At 39.8% G+C, this 22140-nt stretch overlaps 1 protein-coding gene across 1 annotated transcript in view; it reads right to left on the bottom strand.

Moving 5' to 3' along the window:
• The window catches only part of RYR2 (ryanodine receptor 2), a 799701-nt gene that overhangs the window by 574556 nt on the left and 203005 nt on the right, over window positions 1-22140 (bottom strand). Inside the window, exon 2 of the mRNA XM_032137647.2 lies at window positions 3317-3436. Within this exon, the coding sequence (XP_031993538.1) occupies window positions 3317-3436 (120 nt within the window). The remainder of the gene's footprint in view (window positions 1-3316; window positions 3437-22140) is intronic.

The following is a 22140-nucleotide window of genomic DNA, read 5'->3' as shown; positions in this document are numbered from 1 at the left end:
TCACTTATAATTGTTTACATAATCAATACACTTTGGCCTCAATTCTCTTAGATTGTTAAAATGCATATTTTAATTAAAAATACTATAAATATATAATTTCGTTTTTACTTAAAATGAAATTACTTAAAATGAAATTTTTACTTAAAATGAAATTTTTCCTTTTATTTTAAACATTTTATGTGTATGGTGTGTGTGTGTGTGTGTGTGTGTGTGTGTGTGCGCGCGTGTGTGCGTGTGCACATCACCCATGGATTTTATATATATATATATATATATATATATATATACACACACACACACACACACAGACATGCATCACTTAATGATGGGGACACATTCTAGAAATGTGTCATCAGGTGATCTTATCATTATGTGTACATCATGGCGTGTATGTAATACAAACCTAAATGGTACTGCCTCCTATACATCTAGGTGTATATGGTATAGCCTATTACTCCTAGGCTACAAACCTGTACAGCACATGACTATATTGAATACTGGAGGCAACTGTGTAACACAGTAGTATCTCTTTATATAAACATATCTCAAAATACAAAAAGTACAGTAAAAATGTGATGTAAAAGGTAAAAAACGGTACACCTATATAGGACACCTTACAATAAATGGAGCTTGCAGGACTGGAAGTTACTCTGGTGAGTCAGTGAGTGAGTGGTGGGTGAATGCGAGGGCCTAGGACATTACCCTACTGCAAACTTTATAAATGCTGTACACTTAGGCTGCACTAAATTTATTTTTAAAATTTTCTTTGTTCAATGATAAATTAACCTTAGCTTGTTGTAACTTTTTACTTTCCAAACTTTAATTTTGTTAACTTTTTGGTTTTTTGTAATAACACTTAGCTTAAAATACAAACACAGCTGTACGAAAATATTTTCTTTATATCTTTGTTCTAGACGCCTCTTTCCTATTTTTTAATTTTTTTTTTTTTACTTTTTAAACTTTTTGTTAAAAACTAAGACTCAAATTCACATTATCGTAGGCCTACACAGATGTGAAGCTGTGGGTTTATGTGCTCTGGTGTCCCTTCTCATGCAGTCTCCAGGTCTAAAATTAGTTTTTCTTTAATTTGGAATTCTGGCCTGTTATTCAGCTCCCTTTTCCAAATCTCTGTTCTCCACTCATCTTATTTCTGAGTTAAGAATGTATGTTGCTCTTTCATAGTGTCTCTTATTTTTTTAATTTCTTTTAGTTCATTTTTAAATAGTTATAAGTTTATTTAACTAGCTGACCTTTATTACCTGTAGATATTATTCTGCTTCTTATTCTCTTTTTATATATAAAACAATATATACACATATAAATTATATATTAAGTGTAATTATAATTATATAAATTAGATTACTCCATTAATATATATAAATTATACATAATTATATTATAAAATTATAATGTCTACAGTCAACACAAGCACATCGAATGTCCAGACAAAAATTGAAATGCTTTTTCTTATACTCTTAGGGAGAAGAGAGAGTGTAGCCTTTTTTTTTTAGCTTTACAGCTCTAGAGCTCCTTGTTCTGTGGTTCTCCCCACTACTTGAAACATGGCCTCTTATGAAATCTATGGGTTCTGCTTCCCCCCCTTTTTTTTTTTTTTTTTGGTTTGATCCTTCTCTATCCTTTGCCTCTATCACCCCTGCAATTTCTCCTCAGAGGAGGACTTTGACCTGTAAGGGAGTTTTACATGGTTAGTTATAAAAGTCCCTAGGGCCAAGGTTACTTCAGAAATGTCTCACCTCTATGCCATGGTTCCTTTGCTCCCTCTTAGTTCTCTTTCTTTTTCTTTTCTTTTCAACAGAATCTTGCTCTGTCACCCAGGCTGGAGTGGAGTGGTGCGATCTTGGCTCACTGCAATCTTCGCTTCCTGGGTTCAAGGGGTTCTTGTGCCTCAGCCTCCCAAGTAGCTGGGATTACAGGTGTGCATTACCACACCCAGCTAATTTTTGTATTTTTAACAGAGACACGGTTTCACTATGTTGGCCAGACTGGTCTTGAACTCCTGACCTCAAGTGATCCGCCTGCCTTGGATCCCAAAGTGCTGGGACTACAGGCGTGAGCTACCATGCCTGGAGTGGTTGCTGTTTTCACATTGGCCAACCATGCTTTCCAGCAAGGATTTGTCACTGACTTTCAGAGACAATAGAAATCATGTCACCTCTCTTGCACTTCCTCTTATACATTTACTGACACCATACGTAGGCATAACTTGCCACTTAGTTTGTCTTAGATACTGTATTATCTGTGGCTGTGAGTTTTACCCTCTTCATAGCTCTTTCTGGTTTTATGTGGAAATTCAAAGAGATGAAAAACTATGCCTTCTTGATAATTCTTCATTTCTCCCTTAATTTTTAATAATAACAAGGTGGGTCTGTCTCAAAGTGAATAGTTCCTAAAAGCAAAACCTCAACTTCTAATTTCTGAAATATAGAGACACAGATGAAAATTCATTCATATACAGAACGTACAGTAAATATCCACACTTAGGAATCAGGAATAATTAATCAAAACATATCAACAGATTTAAGTGTTTATATTTCTGCAAGGAAATCTACGCTGATGTTATGAACCATTCTCTTTTAGGCAAAGATCAGCCTAAAAGAATAAATATCCTGGGAGCGGTTGTCTCAAAAAGTTAGTTCTGCCTTTGATTTTAAAATTCTGTAGCTTAAGATATTGCTGGGCTCATTTCAAAGAGTATATCTATAATTTACAGTATCTGACTACTTACTACCAACAATCTTTCTGTCCTTTCCCCTTTATGATGAATGCAAGAGATACCACTTTGAGGAAAAAAAGCCATATCCCATTTTCTACCAATGAAAGTCAAATCCGGATATATCTATATGAACTGCATCTATACCCAGGTTTACGTATTTTAAACATGAACTGGGATTTAGAGTTTTGACTTTTTGTTAATATAGAAAATTGAAAGTCTATCTTACAAAAAATATAATGAGCCTAAGACTATTGGTTCCTTTTCAAACTTAATAATCTATTAAATCTTCCTAGCCCTTATCAGTTTTCAAATTATACCATTTATTTACTTGTTTGCTTTTCTACTAGAATATAAACTTCATGGAGCAAGGACTTTCTGCGTTCTTGCTAACAATCTTATCCCTAGTTCTTTGTACCCAGGAGAGACTCAGTTAAAAATCAGCAAAATGGAGATGGAAAACATTGTTATACCCCTTTCATTTATATAGTATGTGTTCCACAGAAAAAGTAGAGAGCTCATAAATAACTTCAATGCCACTAGTAAAACTTGCATTTTGAATAGCCTTGAAAGACTTCATCCCACCTTGGAATTGGAAGTGGACTCCAAGAAACAAAGTCTGTTGCCAAATCCTTCTGCTGCCAAGCATAGCTTCTGTTGTTCTTTGTGGATGGTTGCGGTGCACTGCAGAACCACTTCATCATCCTGCAAAGGGGGAGAAAGAGAGGGAAAAATAAGTGAGACGTGACATGACTGCACAATCCAAATCAGATCTTGAAGAACATTATTTTAGTGCATTTTAAAAATCTGTGCCGAATGTAAAAACTACTGTCAAAAAAACAACCAAGAGAAACCCCTACGGAATCAATCCCTCACGTACTTTTTATTTGCAAAAAGGCAACTGGGTAGGGGAAAAAGGGGAGCTATGGCCATTCAAGGCAATCAGTAGTTTTCTGACTGTACTGACTGATCCCCAGAGGCAACCTGAACAAATAAAAGTAAAATACAGGATTTTCATATTATTATCACTATTTTAGTCATCAAAATTAACAAGAAACTGTCTGACACATTTCTAGGACACCAAGTATCATCAAGAACGAACAGATTCTAATAGCAGGCACACATGTCATTTCAAAACTCACACAGGAAAACGGGTCAATAACAGAACTTTCTCAGTTCAAAGTGATGGTAAAAGTCATCTTAGTTCAACCAAGCATTAGTTGCTTGATCATATCTGAAAGGATCCTGGGTTGCTTAAAAATGTATGGAGAGACAATTTATTTCAGTCCTCTGAAAGCCAAAACGGGTTTCCAATCAATTAATTAAGCAAAGTTACTGAAGAAACTGCACATGGGGAAAGATGAAAATTAGAATGACTCAATACAGGCAGTGGGAGTGCTGCAGAAATCATGGACTTTAGAACAAGCAAGATTCGGATTCCCATCCCAGCTCACCATGTACTAGGTTATATGATCTGAGGCAAAGTACTGAATTTCTAAAATGATGAATTAAATCCGATAAAGCACCTTACATAATGACTAGCATACAAAAGGCACCAAATGCACAGTAAGTAAATGGAAAACACAGGTTCTACATAGCAAGCGCCTAAAAAGTCTGACCATTTACGTGTTTTGACATCTCAACCTCAAAGAAACAAAAGAAAACATAACAGAGTAGTAAAAGAGCAATATAATCATCAATGCTTCTAATTAGAGAGAAAAGGGACACATGAGTATATTCTAGAAACCCTTCACCAAGGTGGTATGGCAGGGCAGAGGTGATGGGAATAAAGACTCAAAAGCAGACAGCAATTTTTTTTTTTTGTTTTGTTTTGTTTTTAGCTAACCTAAAGAATATGCTATATGGCCGGGCACGGTGGCTCACACCTATAATCCCAGCACTTTGGGAGGCCGAGGCAGGTGGATCACCTGAGGTTGGGAGTTTGAGACCAGCCTGACCAACATGGAGAAACCCCGTCTCTACTAAAAATACAAAAATTAGCCGGGCGTGGTGGCATATGCCTGTAATCCCAGCTACTCAGGAGGCTGAGGCAGGAGAATTGCTTGAACCTGGGAGGCGGAGGTTGCAGTGAGCTGAGATCGTGCCATTGTATTCCAGCCTGGGCAACAAGAGCGAAACTCTGTCTCACACACACACAAAAAAGAATATGCTATATAAATTGGAAAGGTGCCACTCTAATTTGTATTTAAAATCCTGGTAATGCTATTTGCCTTTATTTCCTTTTTTTTTTTTTTTTTTTTTGTGACAGAGTCTTCCTCTGTCACCAGGCTGGAGTGCAGTGGCATGATCTTGGCTCACCGTAACCTCCGCCTCCTGGGTTCAAGCCATTCTCCTGGCTCAGCCTCCTGAGTAGCTGGGATTACAGGCACCCACCACCACACCCAGCTAATTTTTGTATTTTTAATAGAGATGGGGTTTCACCATGTTGGTCAGGATGGTCTCAATCTCCTGACCTCGTGATCCGCCCACCTCAGCCTCCTAAAGTGCTGGGATTACAGGCGTGAGCCACCGCACCCAGTGGTATTTGCCTTTATTTCCTATATGGTAGCACCAACATTTAATAGCATAGCTTATAGCACCAGCCACAGGCAAAGCCTAATATTTTTAACAACCACCGCCTAACTGACCCTCCAGGTGCTCACTGATTTCTAGTGAACATTCATTTGTTTTCTTTAAAAAATAATTTGCTAAAAAAATAGCATTATTCTCATAGGATGGGTACATCTGTATTTAAATCTTGTGCAGTATGGCTATAATAAAAACAATCATGAAGTACTTTGGAGCTTATATAATCTGCAAGATCAAAGCTATATTGTGGTGTAATAAAAAAAGGACCAAAAATTGTGCTGGTGTGCTCAACGCCTTATCAAATCCCCAGAGGCTCTTACTATTTTGTCTCACCTACCCTATGGAACTAACTGTGACATGCAAACTACACTCTTGGGTAAGCAACTACACTCTTACTCTTTTGGATGCCGGAGGCTATCTAAATACAATTTAATACATTATTAACAACTAACTAAAGACAGTTTGGGAAAGAGAATAAGAGAAGACAGCAAGACGAGGTAAAAACAAAACCACAGACATATGGGACAAGTGGGAGTAACAGAGCTTACTCAGTAAGCCCCGGAAGAAGAGAAGGCACACCATCTTTACCAAAAGTACAGTGAATGCCCATCCTGGCATTAACTTATTTAATCCTCACTCTACCCTTGTGGTATAAAGATGACCCACACATATCTAGATGAGGAAAATGAGGCATAAAGTAACTTGTTACTCAGAGGGCTCATCAGACATATTTCCAGAAATTGATCACTAAACCTAATTCATCTGAATTAGATTCAGATAATTCAGTCTGCAATCTCATCCCACACTGCTTCTAGAGATTCAATTGATTTTACCATGTATGTTACCTATAAAAGTGCTTCTCAATCTGTAAGGTGCATCCTATCGCCCATGGATCCTGCTAAGATGCAGATTCTGATCGGGAAACTCTTGAGTGGGGCTGATTGTGCATTTCTAACAAGCTCTCAAATGTGAGCCACACTTGAGAGCTTGTTAGATGAGGATCTAGGACCCAGAAAGGAACTCAGAAAATATATAGATTCTAAAAAAGATATGAGTTTCTTTTCTTCTCTTCTCTTTTCTTTTCTTGAGGCAGAGTCTCAGTCTGTTACCCAGGCTGGAGCGCAGTTGCACGATCCCAGCTCACTGCCACCTCCGCCTCCTGGGTTCAAGTGATTCTCCTGCTTCAGCTTCCCAAGTAGCTGGGACTATAGGCAAGTGCTACCACGCCCTGCTCATTTTTTGTATTTTCAGTAAAGACAGGGTCTCACTATGTTGCCCAGGCTGGTCTCGAACTCCTGAGCTCAGGCAATCCACCCACCTCGGCCTCCCAAAGTGCCAGGATTACAGGCATGAGCCACTGCGCCCAGCCAGATATGAGTATCTTTTTGATATATGATATAGGAAACCTATAAGAGTTTGAAGACAATCTTAAACAGTCAAATATTAAAATAAGCCTGTGTACTTTGGACAAATCAGAAATTAGAGCTCGTGTGGAAATGCCCATTAGTATGTGAGACGTACCAATCATCTAAGGGAAAGGAATGGATTGAAATACTATATTAAGCTATCCTATCCAATGTATGAGACCAACTCACTTATGCAAAGTTTCGCTTCAATCCAGTCCCTTAACATTGTATGATGGAGTGCATGGTAATTAAGCAACATTAAGTTCAGGAGAGCTCTGCTATACCACCAAGGAGAGAGGCTATAGCTACAGCTTTCAATCATGGTTCAGTTCAGGAGAGCTCTGCTACACCACCAAGGAGAGAGGCTATAGCTGCAGCTTTCAATCATGGTTCAACTTTGAATGATACATCCTAATCTGACATACTCATCAAAGCTTTTGCCAGTTTACTCAGGAGCTGTTTTTATTTTACTTTCCAGTAAGCAAAATGTTCCTTTTGGACAGAAAGTAAAATATACCGAACACTTAATGAACCAAACACCAATTCACAAGCCACCTGCCACTTGCCTTTAATTAACCCCATCATTCATCTCAAAGCACACTTCCTCTCCAGAATCACTGTAGTCTGACAGCATGCAGAGTAGGCATTTGAGAGGTTTTGATAAATAGCTTAGTGGTTTTTATTTATTATTATCCATATGTAATACATCTGGTAGGTAACATATATATGAAATGTACATGAGGATAGTGTGTACATGCACACGTGCTCACACATACATGTACACACACATACACACACACACACAATCTAGTTTCTATTTCAAGAATAAAGATCAGCACTGCCAAATACTGATTGGATCCAGAGGGTTAACCTACCTGACAGGACAATAAAGATATTAATCAAAGTATGTCTTCCTGGGTCATAAGGCCTCTTCTGAATTAGTCTTTGCTATTCAGCCCCTGACGTGCAGACTTGTAATTCATATGTCTTGCTTTTGCATTTTGGTTGTCTGTGCCAATAGTGTTTCTGGGTGCTTAAATGCACATGATGACCATCATTTTTTTCACCTTGGCCCATAAGCACTAAAAGCACCCTTAAATATTCACCCTTTACTAAACAAACATGAAGAAACAAATTTATTGATCTTTCTTTATACAAATTCTGGATGAAATAATAAATAATCAACCACTTAAAAGAAACCTCAAAAGCAACTAGATAAATGGAAGCACTTACAAAAGGGTGACATCCACCTTGGAGTTACCAAGTCCTGTGGATTCTACTCCATCAATACTTTTCCAATCCATCAATTTCTCACCACCTTAGTCCAAGCTACAATTATCTCTCATTTTGACATCTTCAAAATCCACTCAATGGTTCTCCACACTGCAAACTCCCTTCTAGGGAGCTTTAGCTTGAAGCCACACCATCAATCTGTACTATACAGTGTGCTGGCTTAAAACCCTTCAATGGTTTCCAATTGCTCTAAAGATAAAAGCCAAAAAATCCTTGATCCGGCCAGGCGCGGTAGCTCACACCTGTAATCCCAGCACTTTGGGAGGCCCAGGCGGGTGGATCACTTGAGGTCAGGAGATTGAGACCAGCCTGGCCAACATGATGAAACCCCATCTCTACTGAAAATACAAAAATTAGCCGGATGTAGTGGTGTGCACCTTTAGTCCCAGCTACTTGGGAGGCTGAGGCAGAAGAATCTCTTGAACCCGGGAGGCAGAGGTTGCCATGAGCCGAGATTGTGCTACTGTGCTCCAGCTTGGGCAACTGAGCAAGACCCAGCTCAACAAACAAACAAACAATCAAAAAACTCCTTCAGCCTACAAGGCTCTGCACTGCATGGTCTGGCACCAGCCCAATATCTCCAACCAACCTTCCTTCATGCCTTTTCTCCTACAGGACTTTTGCACGCACTACTAAACCCCTTTCTCTCTTCTCTAGTTAACACTTACCCATCTTTCAAATCTCAACCCAGGCATCCTTTCAAGGCTGTGTTGAGATTGGACCCACCAGGCTATTAATTCTTTTGTTTTGTGCTCCCATAACATTGTGTTTTCTCTTTTAGTTTCTTCAATTGTCATCATGCATTCACTTGTGTAATTATTAATGTCTGATTACTAAACTGAGTCTGGGCCAGGCACAATGGCTCACATCCCAGCACTTTGGGAGGCCAAGGCAGGTGGATCACCTGAGGTCAGGAGTTCGAGACCAGCCTGGTCAATATGGTGAGACCCCATTTCTACTAAAAATAAAAAAAATAAAAAAATACAAAAATTAACCAGGCATGGTGGTAGGTGCCTGTAATCCCAGCTACTCGAGACGCTGAGGCAGGAGAATTGCTTGAACCCGGGAGGTGGAAGTTGCAGTGAGCCGAGATCACGCCACTGCACTCCAGCCTGGGTGACAAGAGCAAGACTCCATCTCAAAAAAAATAATAATAATAATAAATAAACTGAGTCTGTTTTTACCTAGAATTATAGCCCCAGTATCTAGCATAATGTCAGGTATATAAAAGGGCCTCAATCAATAGTAACTGAATGAATGAATAAGAACAAACAATGCCCAAAATTTCTAATAAGTTAATACCACTAAATCAGCACTACCCTTTCATTGAATTGCCCACTTTGGACATTGCAGTTCAAAAACAAAGTTCAACATGAGATCTTTCTCAATAGTGAAGAAACGTTGCCTTCCCCAAATCATCATACTGATGATTGGCCAAATGAGAAACTGTAGCTACAGTGCAGATGTATACAAGGCTTAGTTAGCAAAGAAAGTAGATAAGGCATTCAGGGATGCCTATGGACCTCACACTTGGCCAGACAGTACACCGGCTGATCCCAGAACAAGAGAAAGAAAATAGAAAACCTTCAAAGAATCAGGAGATATAGAAAGCAGGAGACAGAGAAAGCCCAAAGCTTAGGGATAGCAGGGGTGGTGACGGTGGAAGAGGGGGATATAATGGGGACATATCGAGGGGTGAATTATGGGAAAGCCAATGTGTATGCTCGTGTGTGTGTGTGTGTGTGTGTGCATGTGTGTGTGTTTGTACATTTAGTAATTCTGAGCAAAGCTAGCTTGACTGCTGCTCACAAATCTGTGAGGTCACACACAGAAAACCACTTCCACGGTCGCCCTATCAAAAATAGCAGCCCCTATCACCCTGAGTCCCTTGTCTTACTTTTTCCCCTTTATTATCACTACCTGACACTATATTATATGCTATTTGCTTTGTTAAAATTTTTCTGAGCCTCCCCCACTAGAATGCAAGTTCTGTAAGGGAAAGGACCTTGTCACTTTTACTAATGGTGATCACCAAAGCCTGTAAGAATGCTGGCTCACAGGAAGCACTCAACTAAAAAATATCTATTAAATAGACAAATAGATGACCTCTAATCCAATTTGATCCCAACACGGGGGTGGTATTTAGAGGGGTTTCTACCTTTCCATTACAACAAATAAGAATCAAACAAAGGATACTCCATTCTTTCCATACAAACATCTTGAAGCATTCAAGGGTGAGCCTATGCATTTTATTTAGTATCTCCCCATGCCAGTTTCACATCAATTTCCTGATTGATATTTAATGACAAGGAACAGAATTCATAAACCATGATAGTGATGTTACTTGCAGACAGAAATCACTTCTTTGCAGTTACTTAGACCCAATTCTGTCCATTTTTATGGGTTCCAATAGTATTAGGATCTGTGTGAGAGCAGAAACAAGATCTGTTTTGCTCACCAGTATATCTCTATGGTCTAACACTGTGCCTGCAAATGTAATGAAATCAATAAGTGATTGCTTATCACAATCCACCTTAAGATTATTCATAAATACATGCTGCCATGCTGACAGATGGAGTCTCTTTTTAGAACTGCCAACGTAAGATCTTATTTAATTTCCAATCAAAGCTGGTATTGTATGATCCCATTCAGTGATTTCATGGTTTCATGCAGCCAGGAAATAGGGCAACATTGAAGGAAAATTACCGATCCTGTCTATTATTGCTGTGACAAATTTTAATGTACCATAAGCATCCACAGCATCAATATAAAACCCAATGCATCACTGGAAAAAAGCAGTGCAGTCCCTTCTTTTTCCCCTATTTTAAGTACAACAGTGCTCTTTGTGTACATAATCTAAACAAATCAATCATATGTTATACTCTTGAAAACTCAATAAATAGTCTTAATAACTCTGGTCATTAAAAAAAAAAAAATCTCTCACATCATGCTAAGTATTTTCCCTAAACTCTTACTCCTTCTGTCTTCTGAGATTTTTTTCCAGGTTTAGGCTTTGTGTAACTGGTCCTCTAAGTTATGTCCTGAGAATTTTTCCATAATTAGCATCAACTCAGAAAGCTCACTATATGTATCTTATCCTGTGGTTATCTCTCCAGCACATCAGCTTAAACTCCACGGAAACCAGTGGCTTGATGAAAATAAATGCTTTAGTGAAAGCCTAAGTTACTAATTATCCATTTTAGACAACTGTACATAGAAAATGTTCAGTCAATATATGTTGAGTTGAATTCCTTTGTGTATTTCCTGTGACTATAAAACTCTTGGCCGGGTGCAGTGGCTCATGCCTATAATCCCAGCACTTTGGGAGGCCGAGGCGGGTGGATCACCTGAGCTCAGGAGTTCGGGACCAGCCTGGCCAACATGGTGAAACCCCATCTCTACTAAAAATACAAAAAATTAGCTGGGCATGGTGGTGTGTGCCTGTAGTCCCAGCTACTCAGGAGGCTAAGGCAGGAGAATCACTTGAACCCGGGAGGCGGAGATTGCAGTGAGCCAAGAGAGTGCCATTGCACTCTGGCCTGGGTGACAAGAGTGAAACTCCATCTTAAAAAAAAAAAAAAAAAAAAACTCTTTAGAACAGAGATCTAATATTTATGGAAGAAAGGCCAGAACTGGAGTACTGGGTTCTGACAATTTTGTGATGAGTAAATAAGACATGATTTCTACCATCACTGTTGCCAAGTTTGCTGGAACAGTACAGAATGGAGAACAATTCTCAAACAACATCAACGGTTTCTTTCAAATAGTCATTCATCATTTAAAAGATATTCACTCAGATGCAATACATGCTAGGAAATATTATAAGAGCTAAATGGCCTAATAAACAAAAGATCCCTGAACTCATTAGGCCTGCGTTCTAGCAAGAGAAGAGGACGAATTTTAAAAAATAAAGTAAAAATCTGGAAATCTTAGAAGGTGAAAAGTCCTATGGAAAGAAAGGAAAGAATAGTATAAGGGGATCGGAGATGCTACTAGGCTGGGGGAAGTTGAGGTTCTGAACAGAATTGCCAGGGCCTCATTGAGGGGGTGACTTTTGAGCAAAGACTTTGAGGAATGAGAAATTGACCAAATGACAATGTGGAGACAGGGTCTCGCCATGTTGCCCAGGCTGGTCTAGAACTCCTGGGCTTAAGTGATCTGCCCACCTCGGCCTCCCAAAGTGCTGGGATTACAGGTGTGACCCACAGCACCCCACCAAAGTGTTTTATTTCTTTGTAAAACACTTGTGACTTGCCTTCACTCGTTCCACAATATAACCGTCCCGGTGGAGTGAGCACTGGTGGAGGGGGAGCCATCCAGGGAGAGGGAAAGCTGGTGAAAGCACCCTAGGCAGGAAAGCATGGACTTAGCATCATCAGAAAATTCACAGCTAGAGCAGAGTAAGCTAGGGGAAGTGGGTGGGAGATGAGGTCAGAGATAATGGGCCTAGACCATGGAAAGCCTTGATGTTAGTGTAAGACCTTTGGATTTTACTGGGGGAAATGGGGAGCCACTGGGTCATGTACTAAATGCAGAGTGTAGAAAGGCAAGGAAGAAGCAGAGTTACCCAAGAGGGGGTCACTGCAACCATTCAGGGAGGGAGATGATGGCTCAAACCAGAATGGTAGCGGTGGAAGTAGAGAGAAATGATCAAATTCTAGATATGTGTTGCATTTATCAAGTGCCAACTACGTTGCAGGCATGGTGATAAGTGCTTACAAGTTGATCTCATTTATCCCATCATTACTTTTGACATTTATGTCATACGGACAAATAAAATGTTATCTATGCTATTTTCTTTTTCTTAAAGCAAATAAGTAGCTAACAGAATAAGCTGAGATAATTCGAAATAAAAGAAGCCAATATTTTCGGACTTTCACTTGGTCTATATTTATTCATTTAAAATACAGGCAGTCCTCAGTTTGCATGCTAGTACAGGACCATAAAAACGTCTTCAGACAAGCTTTGGGAAAATTCACATTGTTTATCATTGTTCCATGACCTGTAAGAATTTTTGTCCAAACATTACAAACACCCTATGATTTACAAATGTATAGACAACATTTTCTAAATAGTAAAACTAAATGTATTTAGTAAACTATAATTTAGAAGACTGGAAACATTGAGAATTAAAGTGTCTTATTTCTTATTCTTATTATTTTTTTTTATAGAGACAGGGTCTCACCATGTTGCCTAGGCTGGTCTAGAACTCCTGGGCTTAAGCGATCTGCCCACCTCGGCCTCCCAAAGTGCTGGGATTACAGGTGTGACCCACGGCACCCCACCAAAGTGTTTTATTTCTTTGTAAAACACTTGTGACCTGCCTTCACTCATCCCACAATATAACTGTCCCAGTGGAATGAACATCTTTGCTATCCCTGGACAAATTGTCACACTCCTACATTTGAATCAGCTTCGGGAATTTTCTCCTTTGTGCTTTCAATGTGCTGAAATATCTCTGAGGGTTCTTTAATGTGAAGAACCTCTGCCTCCTAGGTTCAAGCAATTCTCCTGCCTCAGCCTCCTGAGTAGCTGGGATTACAGGTGCACACCACCACGCCTCTGGAACACCTACATCCTATGGGTCAGAACCATTTTCCTTGCACACATCAATAAGCTCACTCTCATTCACTAAGTTCCTCTGGGTGTGTATTTACAGGCGGTCAAAGGGCAGGACTGTCATCATTCCATAGCCAGGTCAATCCTTTTAGAACTCCTTTATGTTCAATTGGAATTCCAGTTCCCAATGTTATCACTTTTTGTTTCTTTGATGCACTTTCATCTGTGTTAGCCAATTTCCACTTATTCATTTTTTGTAAATCTTGAATCACTGGGGAACAAGAAGGTAACAACACTACACACTTTGCCTTCTATGCATGAACTAAAAACCAATACACAGTGACCAATCATCCACAGACTCTAAAAGAAGTGATGTGATCACATCAATCACATCAATATGATGTGCAACTGTTATTTGATGGTGATTCATATTCATAATGTGGCGATACCACAGAATAATCTAGTCTTCTCATAGTTTTAATTGCAGTGATATGATTGCATTTGAACTACCGTGTAACTACCTAGTCTTCAGTTCCCCATCAGTGGATGAACTGGACGTCCTCCAAGGTCCCTTCAGCCCTCACATTTTATGGCTCTGGGAAAAGGGCAAAAGAGGAGAAGAGAATTCCTCCCATGTGAAAATTCAAGCAGAGAAATTAACTGTACCTTTCACATGTTTACTGTATAAGCCTATCTGTAGCCTTCTATTAAGTAGAGGAAATGACAGGATATTTCATTAGTAGGCTTAACTATTTATGCTGTGCATGTGGTTTTACACAAGGTGACAGTAGTCTCTCTCTCTCTCTCTCTCTCTCTCTGTCTGTCTCTCTCTCCTCTATCTCTTTCTCTCTTTTTTTAAATAAGACAGAGTCTCACTCTGTTGCCCAGGCTGGAGTGCAGTGGTGTGATTGGCTCACTGCAACCTCTGCCTCCTAGGTTCAAGCGATTCTCCTGCCTCAGCCTCCTGAGTAGCTGAGATTACAGGTGCACACCACCACGCCTGGCTAATTTTTGTATTTTTAGTAGAGATAGCGTTTCATCGTGTTAGCCAGACTGGTGTTGAACTCCTGACTTCAGGTGATCCACCCGCCTTGGCCTCCCAAAGCACTGGGATTACAGGTGTGAGCTATCATGCCTGGTCCAGTAGTATCTTTTTTATCTCAAAAACAATATAGCTACAGAAGTAATCTGTTGTTCTGTACTGATGACTCTTATGCAAAAGTTTAAATACAAAATGACACATAAGAGATTATGGCCTGTGAGGCCAGTATTAACAGTGTGCCTTGGTAATGTCAGCCAAAGGGAGCTGGACAGAAACACCCAAATACCAGACACCATCAAGATGACGTCAGAGCCCTCACTTTATTTCCAACAGTCAGAGATGGCAGCTGGCCAAGCAGAAGGCAGAAGGCAGAATGTTGCTCTGAATATATAAACATTTCATCAATGCTTTTCTAGTCCCAGTTTAGTAGAAATAAACACTTCTATCAGAAAGGAACTTTACTTTTTCATCTTTAATACACTAAAGCAGGAAGTCCATCAGTGCTGAGCCAGTATACTGCACCAATAAACTCTATGTTAACCCCTTAGCATTCTGTCACAGTCTGACTGTTGTCAACCAACTCTCACAGGCCATCAGCAATCTTTAGTGACCTGGACTTTTAGTTCCTGCCAACTACGACGTAGCAAAAATAAAAACTTGAGACATCTTCAGAGAAAGTCTTGAACGCTTTTCTTAAATGTCACAGAAACCAAGAGGTGCATAAAAGAATATATAGATATGCCTTTATTTTATGAATAGCCACCAATAATGATCACATTTTAATAGGTCTATTACCCCAAATTTTGCCATCCCCCATTGTTCCTTATCATAAGTGGCATTGTCAAGCAAACAGTAGTGAATGCCAGATTCCCAGGCAGCATCCTGATGACTTCCTCCTCCTGACTGCCTGTAGTCCTGTTACCTGCCCTGACATCGCCCCGGCCACAGAGGAAGTCAGCTTCTCACAGTCCATCAGACACATTGCATGATCTACTTCCTCCTCCATCTATAACACCTTCTCATGTCATTCCCCACTCTGCTTGCTACAATCCAGCCACACATACCTCTGTTTTGTTCCTCAGATGTGCAAAGCCCTTTTCTTTTTTTCTTTTTCTTTTTTTTTAGATGGAGTCTTACTTTTGTCACCCAGGCTGGAGTGCAATGGCGTGATCTCTCGGCTCACTGCAACCTCCACCTCCTGGGTTCAAGGGATTCTCCTGCCTCAGCCTCCCGAGTAGCCGGGATTACAGGCACCTGCCACCACATCTGGCTAATTTTTTTTTTGTATTTTTAGTAGAGACGGGGTTTCACCAAGGGTTTCACCATGTTGACCAGGCTGGTCTCGAACTCTTGACCTCAGATGATCTGCCCGCCTTGGCCTCCCAAAGCGCTGGGATTACAGGCGTGAGCCACCACGCCTGGCCACAAAGCCCTTTTCTACCTCAAGGCCTTTGCTTGTTCTTCCTCCAGATCTTTGCAAAACCTGCTCTGTCCCATTTTTAAGGTCTTACCTTATTAGCCCTCTCCTTTCCTTCTCACCCTACCTTCCTTCCCACCATTATCTCTCCAGTTCTTCATAACATGCATCACACTCTGTAACTGCTTAGTTTACTCAACTGTTTCCTTGCTCACTGTCTTCTGGAACAGAAGCATGCACACTGCATGAAGAGAGACTCTGCCGACCTTGTTCATGCCGCATCCCTGGTACCTAGCACACAGTAGATATTCAATCCCCTATTTGAAGAATAAAGAATGAATGATACTTCCTATACCTTTAAAAGGGAAAGGAGCTGCCATTGATTACATTCTAGAACTACTTCCTTCCTAGGTGTATCATTAAGCATCTACTCCCAGGTACTATGCATTATCTCAGTGAAATAGCAAAGGGAGGTTCATGTTAGTTTTATTTATCAACTTATACCTATCATATAGCACAGCATCTGGCACGGAAGTGACAGTCAATGGCTAAGAAATGAAAAGCTCTATGAGTTAAGTACTATTACTATTAATACGGTTACTCTACAGATGAGCAAAAAGAGCCATTGTAAGAGCAGGTCATTTGCTCATGGATGCGCAGGTGGTCGAATGAGACTTAAATCTGGGCCCACACAACTCCAAAATCTATGCTCCTAGCCTCAAGACTATGTTGTCTCCTACAATGATATCAAATCACTGCACTAAAAGACAAAGTACAGTCCTGTGATTTCCCAAATATCTTTAGATAGTGGGCTACAGCTAAAGTGAATAGACTCTAGACTTATCATACGCACCCTGAATAGTGTCAATGACAACAAAACCACATGAAAAACAAATTTACAGAAAATGCCAAGCAAGTTGGTTTGAATGGAGGAGTGGGATGCAATGGTGAGGTGAGAAAGAGAAGGTTGGATATATCATGAATAGGTCATTAAAATTTAGTCAGTAATTAAAATTTAGACTAAGGAAGGGCAGCCTAAAGTAAAGTTACTCAAATTTTTGGTAAAGGAGAAACAAGTAGAGTGGAAGAGAGAGGTCAACACAGAAGATGAGAAAGCGACCTTTCTCACTTCGCATTTTAGAGATGGAAAGATACTAGGGTTAAGCCTACTTTTTTGGGCTATTTTAGGAAGAATGAATGTATTAACATCTGCCATATCCTTTGGAATTCATTAAAGTACTTGATAAAACAAAGTTATTGGCTCAGAAGTCAGTAGAGTGTCTTCCTCTTCAATTACTGCTTTCACAAGTTTCCATGTTACCCTAAAATCCAGGAAACGGAATAATTCAGAGGAGCAGCAGAGAACCAAGGAAGGTGAAGGAGTCAAGGGCACAGCCAGCCCCAGATGCAGGCAAGAAGGTGGTGACTTTGTAGGGAGCTTTGAAATGGTAATCTACCGATGACAATTTGGTTTCCTTTCTATAATCACCATACACAGGTGTATTAGTCTGTTCTCACACTCCTGGTACCAACTTACTGTATTAGTCTATTCTCACGCTGCTGATAAAGACATACCAGAGACTGAGTGATTTATAAAGAAAAAGAGGTTTAATGGACCCACAGTTCCATGTGGCTAGGGAGGCCTCACAATCATGGCAGAAGGGGAAAGGCACAAGAGAAAATGTGAGACAAGCGAAATGGGTTTCCCCTTATAAAATCATCAGATTTCATGAGACTTATGCACTACCACCATAACAGTATGGGGGAAACCGCCCCCATGATTCAATTATCTCCCACTGAGTCCCTCCCACAACATGTGGGAATTTTGGGAGCTACAATTCAAGATGAGATTTGGGTGGGAACACAGCCAAACCACATCAACAGGCAATTCTAAAGACTGTCAGGGAATAAACTCCAAACCACCTGGCTGACTTCTCCCTCTGCCACACTCCTGTGTCCCCCTTGGCAGGCCACAGAATAGCAGAGCTGTGAAATTACTAAAGAAAAGCTAAACTTACACACTCACACACACACACTGGTATAGCGAGCAGCAGAACTAGAACATCACACACAAATAATCTGTGGATGCAGATACAGTCCTGTAATCGATCGAGTGCCAATCACAGAAGAACTGATGTAGTCAGGGTCAATGTGCCCATACGATCACATGAAAAATCCATTTCAGTATCGTGATAGATCCCATCTATTGTCTAGTGAAATTTGATTTCAAAATGTGTGAAAAAAATTGAAACCGCCCTCATGAATGTCATCTAATATGTAGTGATGGCAAACTATACTTCTTGATAAATACTAAGCAAAGGAGGAAAGACAGATTCCCAGAAACCAGGAGGCAAAGGAAATTTTTTTTGTTCCTATGTTATAAATCCCCTAAAGTAAGTAAGGTCCTGAAATGTTTTAACTTTTAGAAAAAGATAAAAAGAATTGAAGAGCCTAAAATGGCTTGGATATAGATGTCATCTATGTGGAATCCACCAATGGAAGCAGCTATCAGAATTAAGCATTTAATTTGACGATTATCATAAGAAAGTTGGCATATGGGTAAAAATATCAGATCTAAAAAGACTGGACATATTTCAGACGTTCGAATTCAGTGTCTGTTTCACGTGAGATGAGATTAACATCGACAGATACATTCACCAAACAGTAACGTCAACAAAAATGCACCTGTTTCTCTTTTCCACTTAAAAGATAGCATGAATCAAATCTATGCCTATGTTCCCAGTTGTGAATGATCTGAATTTCCCAGTTGGCATTGAAGATTGCTCACTTATCAAGACTCTGGTTAAACTTCATCATAATGTGTGTGCTGAGGATAAGAAAGTTTTCCTGAGCCTCTCATACCTAAAGTAGAACAGGCCCAAAGAAATGGCCGTTAGAGAAAATGAGTGTTCCCATTAGCACATAAAGAATTAAAATCAAACATCAAGACATGTAGAATTTAGCACTCCAAGGCATCTCCTTGTCACCTGGTTTATCCATAAGCACAAAGTATTCAGAGATGAAAGCAAGTGCCAGACAGGCTGGCCCCTTAGGATCAGCCTGGTAATTACACCAGAGAGCACTGTCTATTCTACAAACTGTGAGATATTATGTGCCTATAAAACATTAAATATATTTATTCATACCACTCTTAAATGTTTAGAGCAGATGAGACCCATGTGTAAGTATAAATATATCTATAGAGTACACTTAACAGATTGGTGTCCGTTGCTTGCATATTTTAGAATGCTGAAAACCATCCTCCTCCTCTCTAAAGAATGAGACCACAATAAACAAGTGGTAGACATTCTCAAAGACCTGTACCAGACTCAGATTGTACAAACCATGTTAAAATTCTGAAAAGAAAACCACTGTGTACGATTATCCCATGTTAAGTAAGGACACTGAAAATATCACATTTTAAAGAGAGATACTGAAAAGACTGGTTTATTGCATAAGCTCCAAATATTGCACAAGAAAAGATGGAGAAGTAATTTTAGAAGCAATTTTCAAGACCTAAATCTCTCTATCCAAAATCTATTATTTCAAGATAAGGTGATTTTGAAGACATGGTTCTTTCTTGTATTGCACAACACAGTGACCTTCAGCAAGTGTATTTTTTCTTGTATTGCACAAACACAGGGCAAATTCTCAAGACTAAATAAAAAAAAATAACAGTAATCTGGACAGATATTTAGTATACCATCCTAGGAGAATAAACACCAATGAGTTTTCAGCAAAAACATGAAGCATGGTATAGCATTATTCACAGAAGTAATTTTAATCTTGTTTCTGGGATATGTTTTGACATGTATCTCCCCAATTTCATGTTTATAGAAGGGTTTCATAGCTCTGTATGTATGGACACAACATTTATCTATCAATTCATAGATGTGCTTTTGAAAAACACAGTGAAATATAAGTTTGCAATTTCAGCCTCCAATTTATTTCTGTAATTGGCCAATCTATTAAATTATCTTCTTTCAGGCTAATTATAAACATAATTCTTTAATTAACATGTTGATTATCATCCGGTGTACCAGGCACCATGACTCCCTGTTTTTGTAGACTTTCTGTAAATTACCTCACTTTTCTTGCAATTGGTAAATATTTCAGCTGAAGGCTTTTCTCCAGCCTGAAAATGAACGGATGAACCAGCAAACTATAACCTGAGCAATAAACTATTCCTGAAAAATGTTAGGTTGTACATTGGCATAGGAGAAAGTAAGTACAAGCAAAACAGCAAATTTCAGTTCAACTACTGTTTTCGTTCAGTTTACACAGGTACAAATCAAAGTGATTTGCAACACAAGACAAATCAAAGGTCAGCTTGGACATGAAGCAAAATCATGATAGAAGTTTTAGGACTAAGTTTTGAAAAGCTTGGTGTTTAACTTACAAATGTGAGCCTCTGCAAGTTTATAAGGGGTAAAATATAATGGATGGAAAACGTAAAAGTTGCTTAGATAAAGTGAGACACACAAAGCATCCGCATTGCAGAAATCTTCTGGTTGTCCAAAAAGAGCCCACTGAAGCCGAATCAGAACCAGGTTCTGCAGTCCTTTTTCCAGCATGAGCGGTGGGGTCTAGTGGCATGACCCCAGGTAACTCACCTGTCACTTCATCTTCAGTGATCTCATCTATTAGACAGAAATAATAAGTCATATAATAATAATTTATAATATCCACTGTATACTTACTCTTTCACTTTTTTTTTTTTTTTGAGACAGAGTCTCGCTCTGTTGCCCAGGATGCAGTACAGTGGCACGATCTCCGGTCCCTGCAATCTCCCTCTCTGGGTACAAGCGATTCTGCTGCCTCAGCCTCCCGAGTATCTGGGATTACAGGCGTGTACCACCACGCCCGGCTAATTTTTGTATTTTTAGTAGAGATGGAGTTTCACCATGTTGGCCAGGCTGGCCTGGAACTCCTGACCTCAAGGGATCCACCCACCTCGGCCTCCCAAAGTGCTAGGATTACATGCGTGAGCCACTGTGCCCAACCATTATTTTATAATTTATAATAAATAAAGAATATGGATTAAATGGAAAGAGATTTGCTTTTGCAATACACACACCCAGGGTTTGAATCCCAGCTCTCTAGCTTTCCTTTTACTAGTCACTGGGATTGCAATGTTTTTCCTCTCTGAAACCTCCACCTTAGAGGATTGTCACAAGGGATTAATCAAAATATAATTTTAATGAAGTACCCAGGAAACAATTACCAGAATATAAAAGACTATTCATTTCTATTTTTGTAAAAATTAAATTCATTCATTCAACACATAAGACTGTGAACGAGACAGAACAATTTCTTACACCCATGGAGCTTACACCTGGGAGGAGATTGATAACAAGTAAATGAATAGTTACAAAATGTAACGTCAGCTCGTGATAAAAGCCAGGAATTCTAACGACAGGGCCGAAGGATCAAGGGGCATATATTACAGGGTGGTCATAAATGACCTCTCCGATGAGGGGACACTGAGCCAAGAACTGCATAAAGCTGGGAGTGAGCCTGTGGAATATTCCAGGCAGGAAAGACCAGCCAACACAAAAGCTCTGCAGTAGGAAATGTCTCAGTCAGCTCCAGGAAGAACAAATGGGCTGGTGGGCTGAGTTGAGTAGGAGGAAATGAGTGCAGAGACCTGGCAGGGTAGACCCAGAGGGCCATGGAGGACCGAGAAGGGCTTTGGAGTTTGGTCCAAGTACTTTGGGAGCCACAGAGAGTTGCAAGCAGAGGCATGACATGACTCATTCCCACTCTAAAAGAACCACTCAGGAAGCCATGCTAGGGGCATGACAGGTTGTTACTGTAGCCAAGCAAAAGATGATGGTGGCTTCTATTAGGGTGTGACCTATGGAAGTGCTGGGAAAAGGTCAGAATCCAGATATAATTTTTTAAAAAATGGAATTGACAGGATTTGCTGATGTGGGATAACGATAGGAGAAAGAATAATTAGAAGGTTTAGGTCTGAACAACTGGATAAAGGGTGGTACCATGTACTGAAATGGGGAATACAGTGGGAAAGGCAGTTAGTGATAGGGGAGGAGAATGTGAAGCCAACTTCAGATGAGTTAGGTTTGTGATGATGTTCTTCCAA

This window comes from Hylobates moloch, unplaced genomic scaffold, assembly GCF_009828535.3.
Source record: "Hylobates moloch isolate HMO894 unplaced genomic scaffold, HMol_V3 SCAFFOLD_18, whole genome shotgun sequence".
Taxonomy (NCBI): Eukaryota; Metazoa; Chordata; class Mammalia; order Primates; family Hylobatidae; genus Hylobates; species Hylobates moloch.
This window is presented reverse-complemented; position numbering and strand designations above follow the sequence as displayed.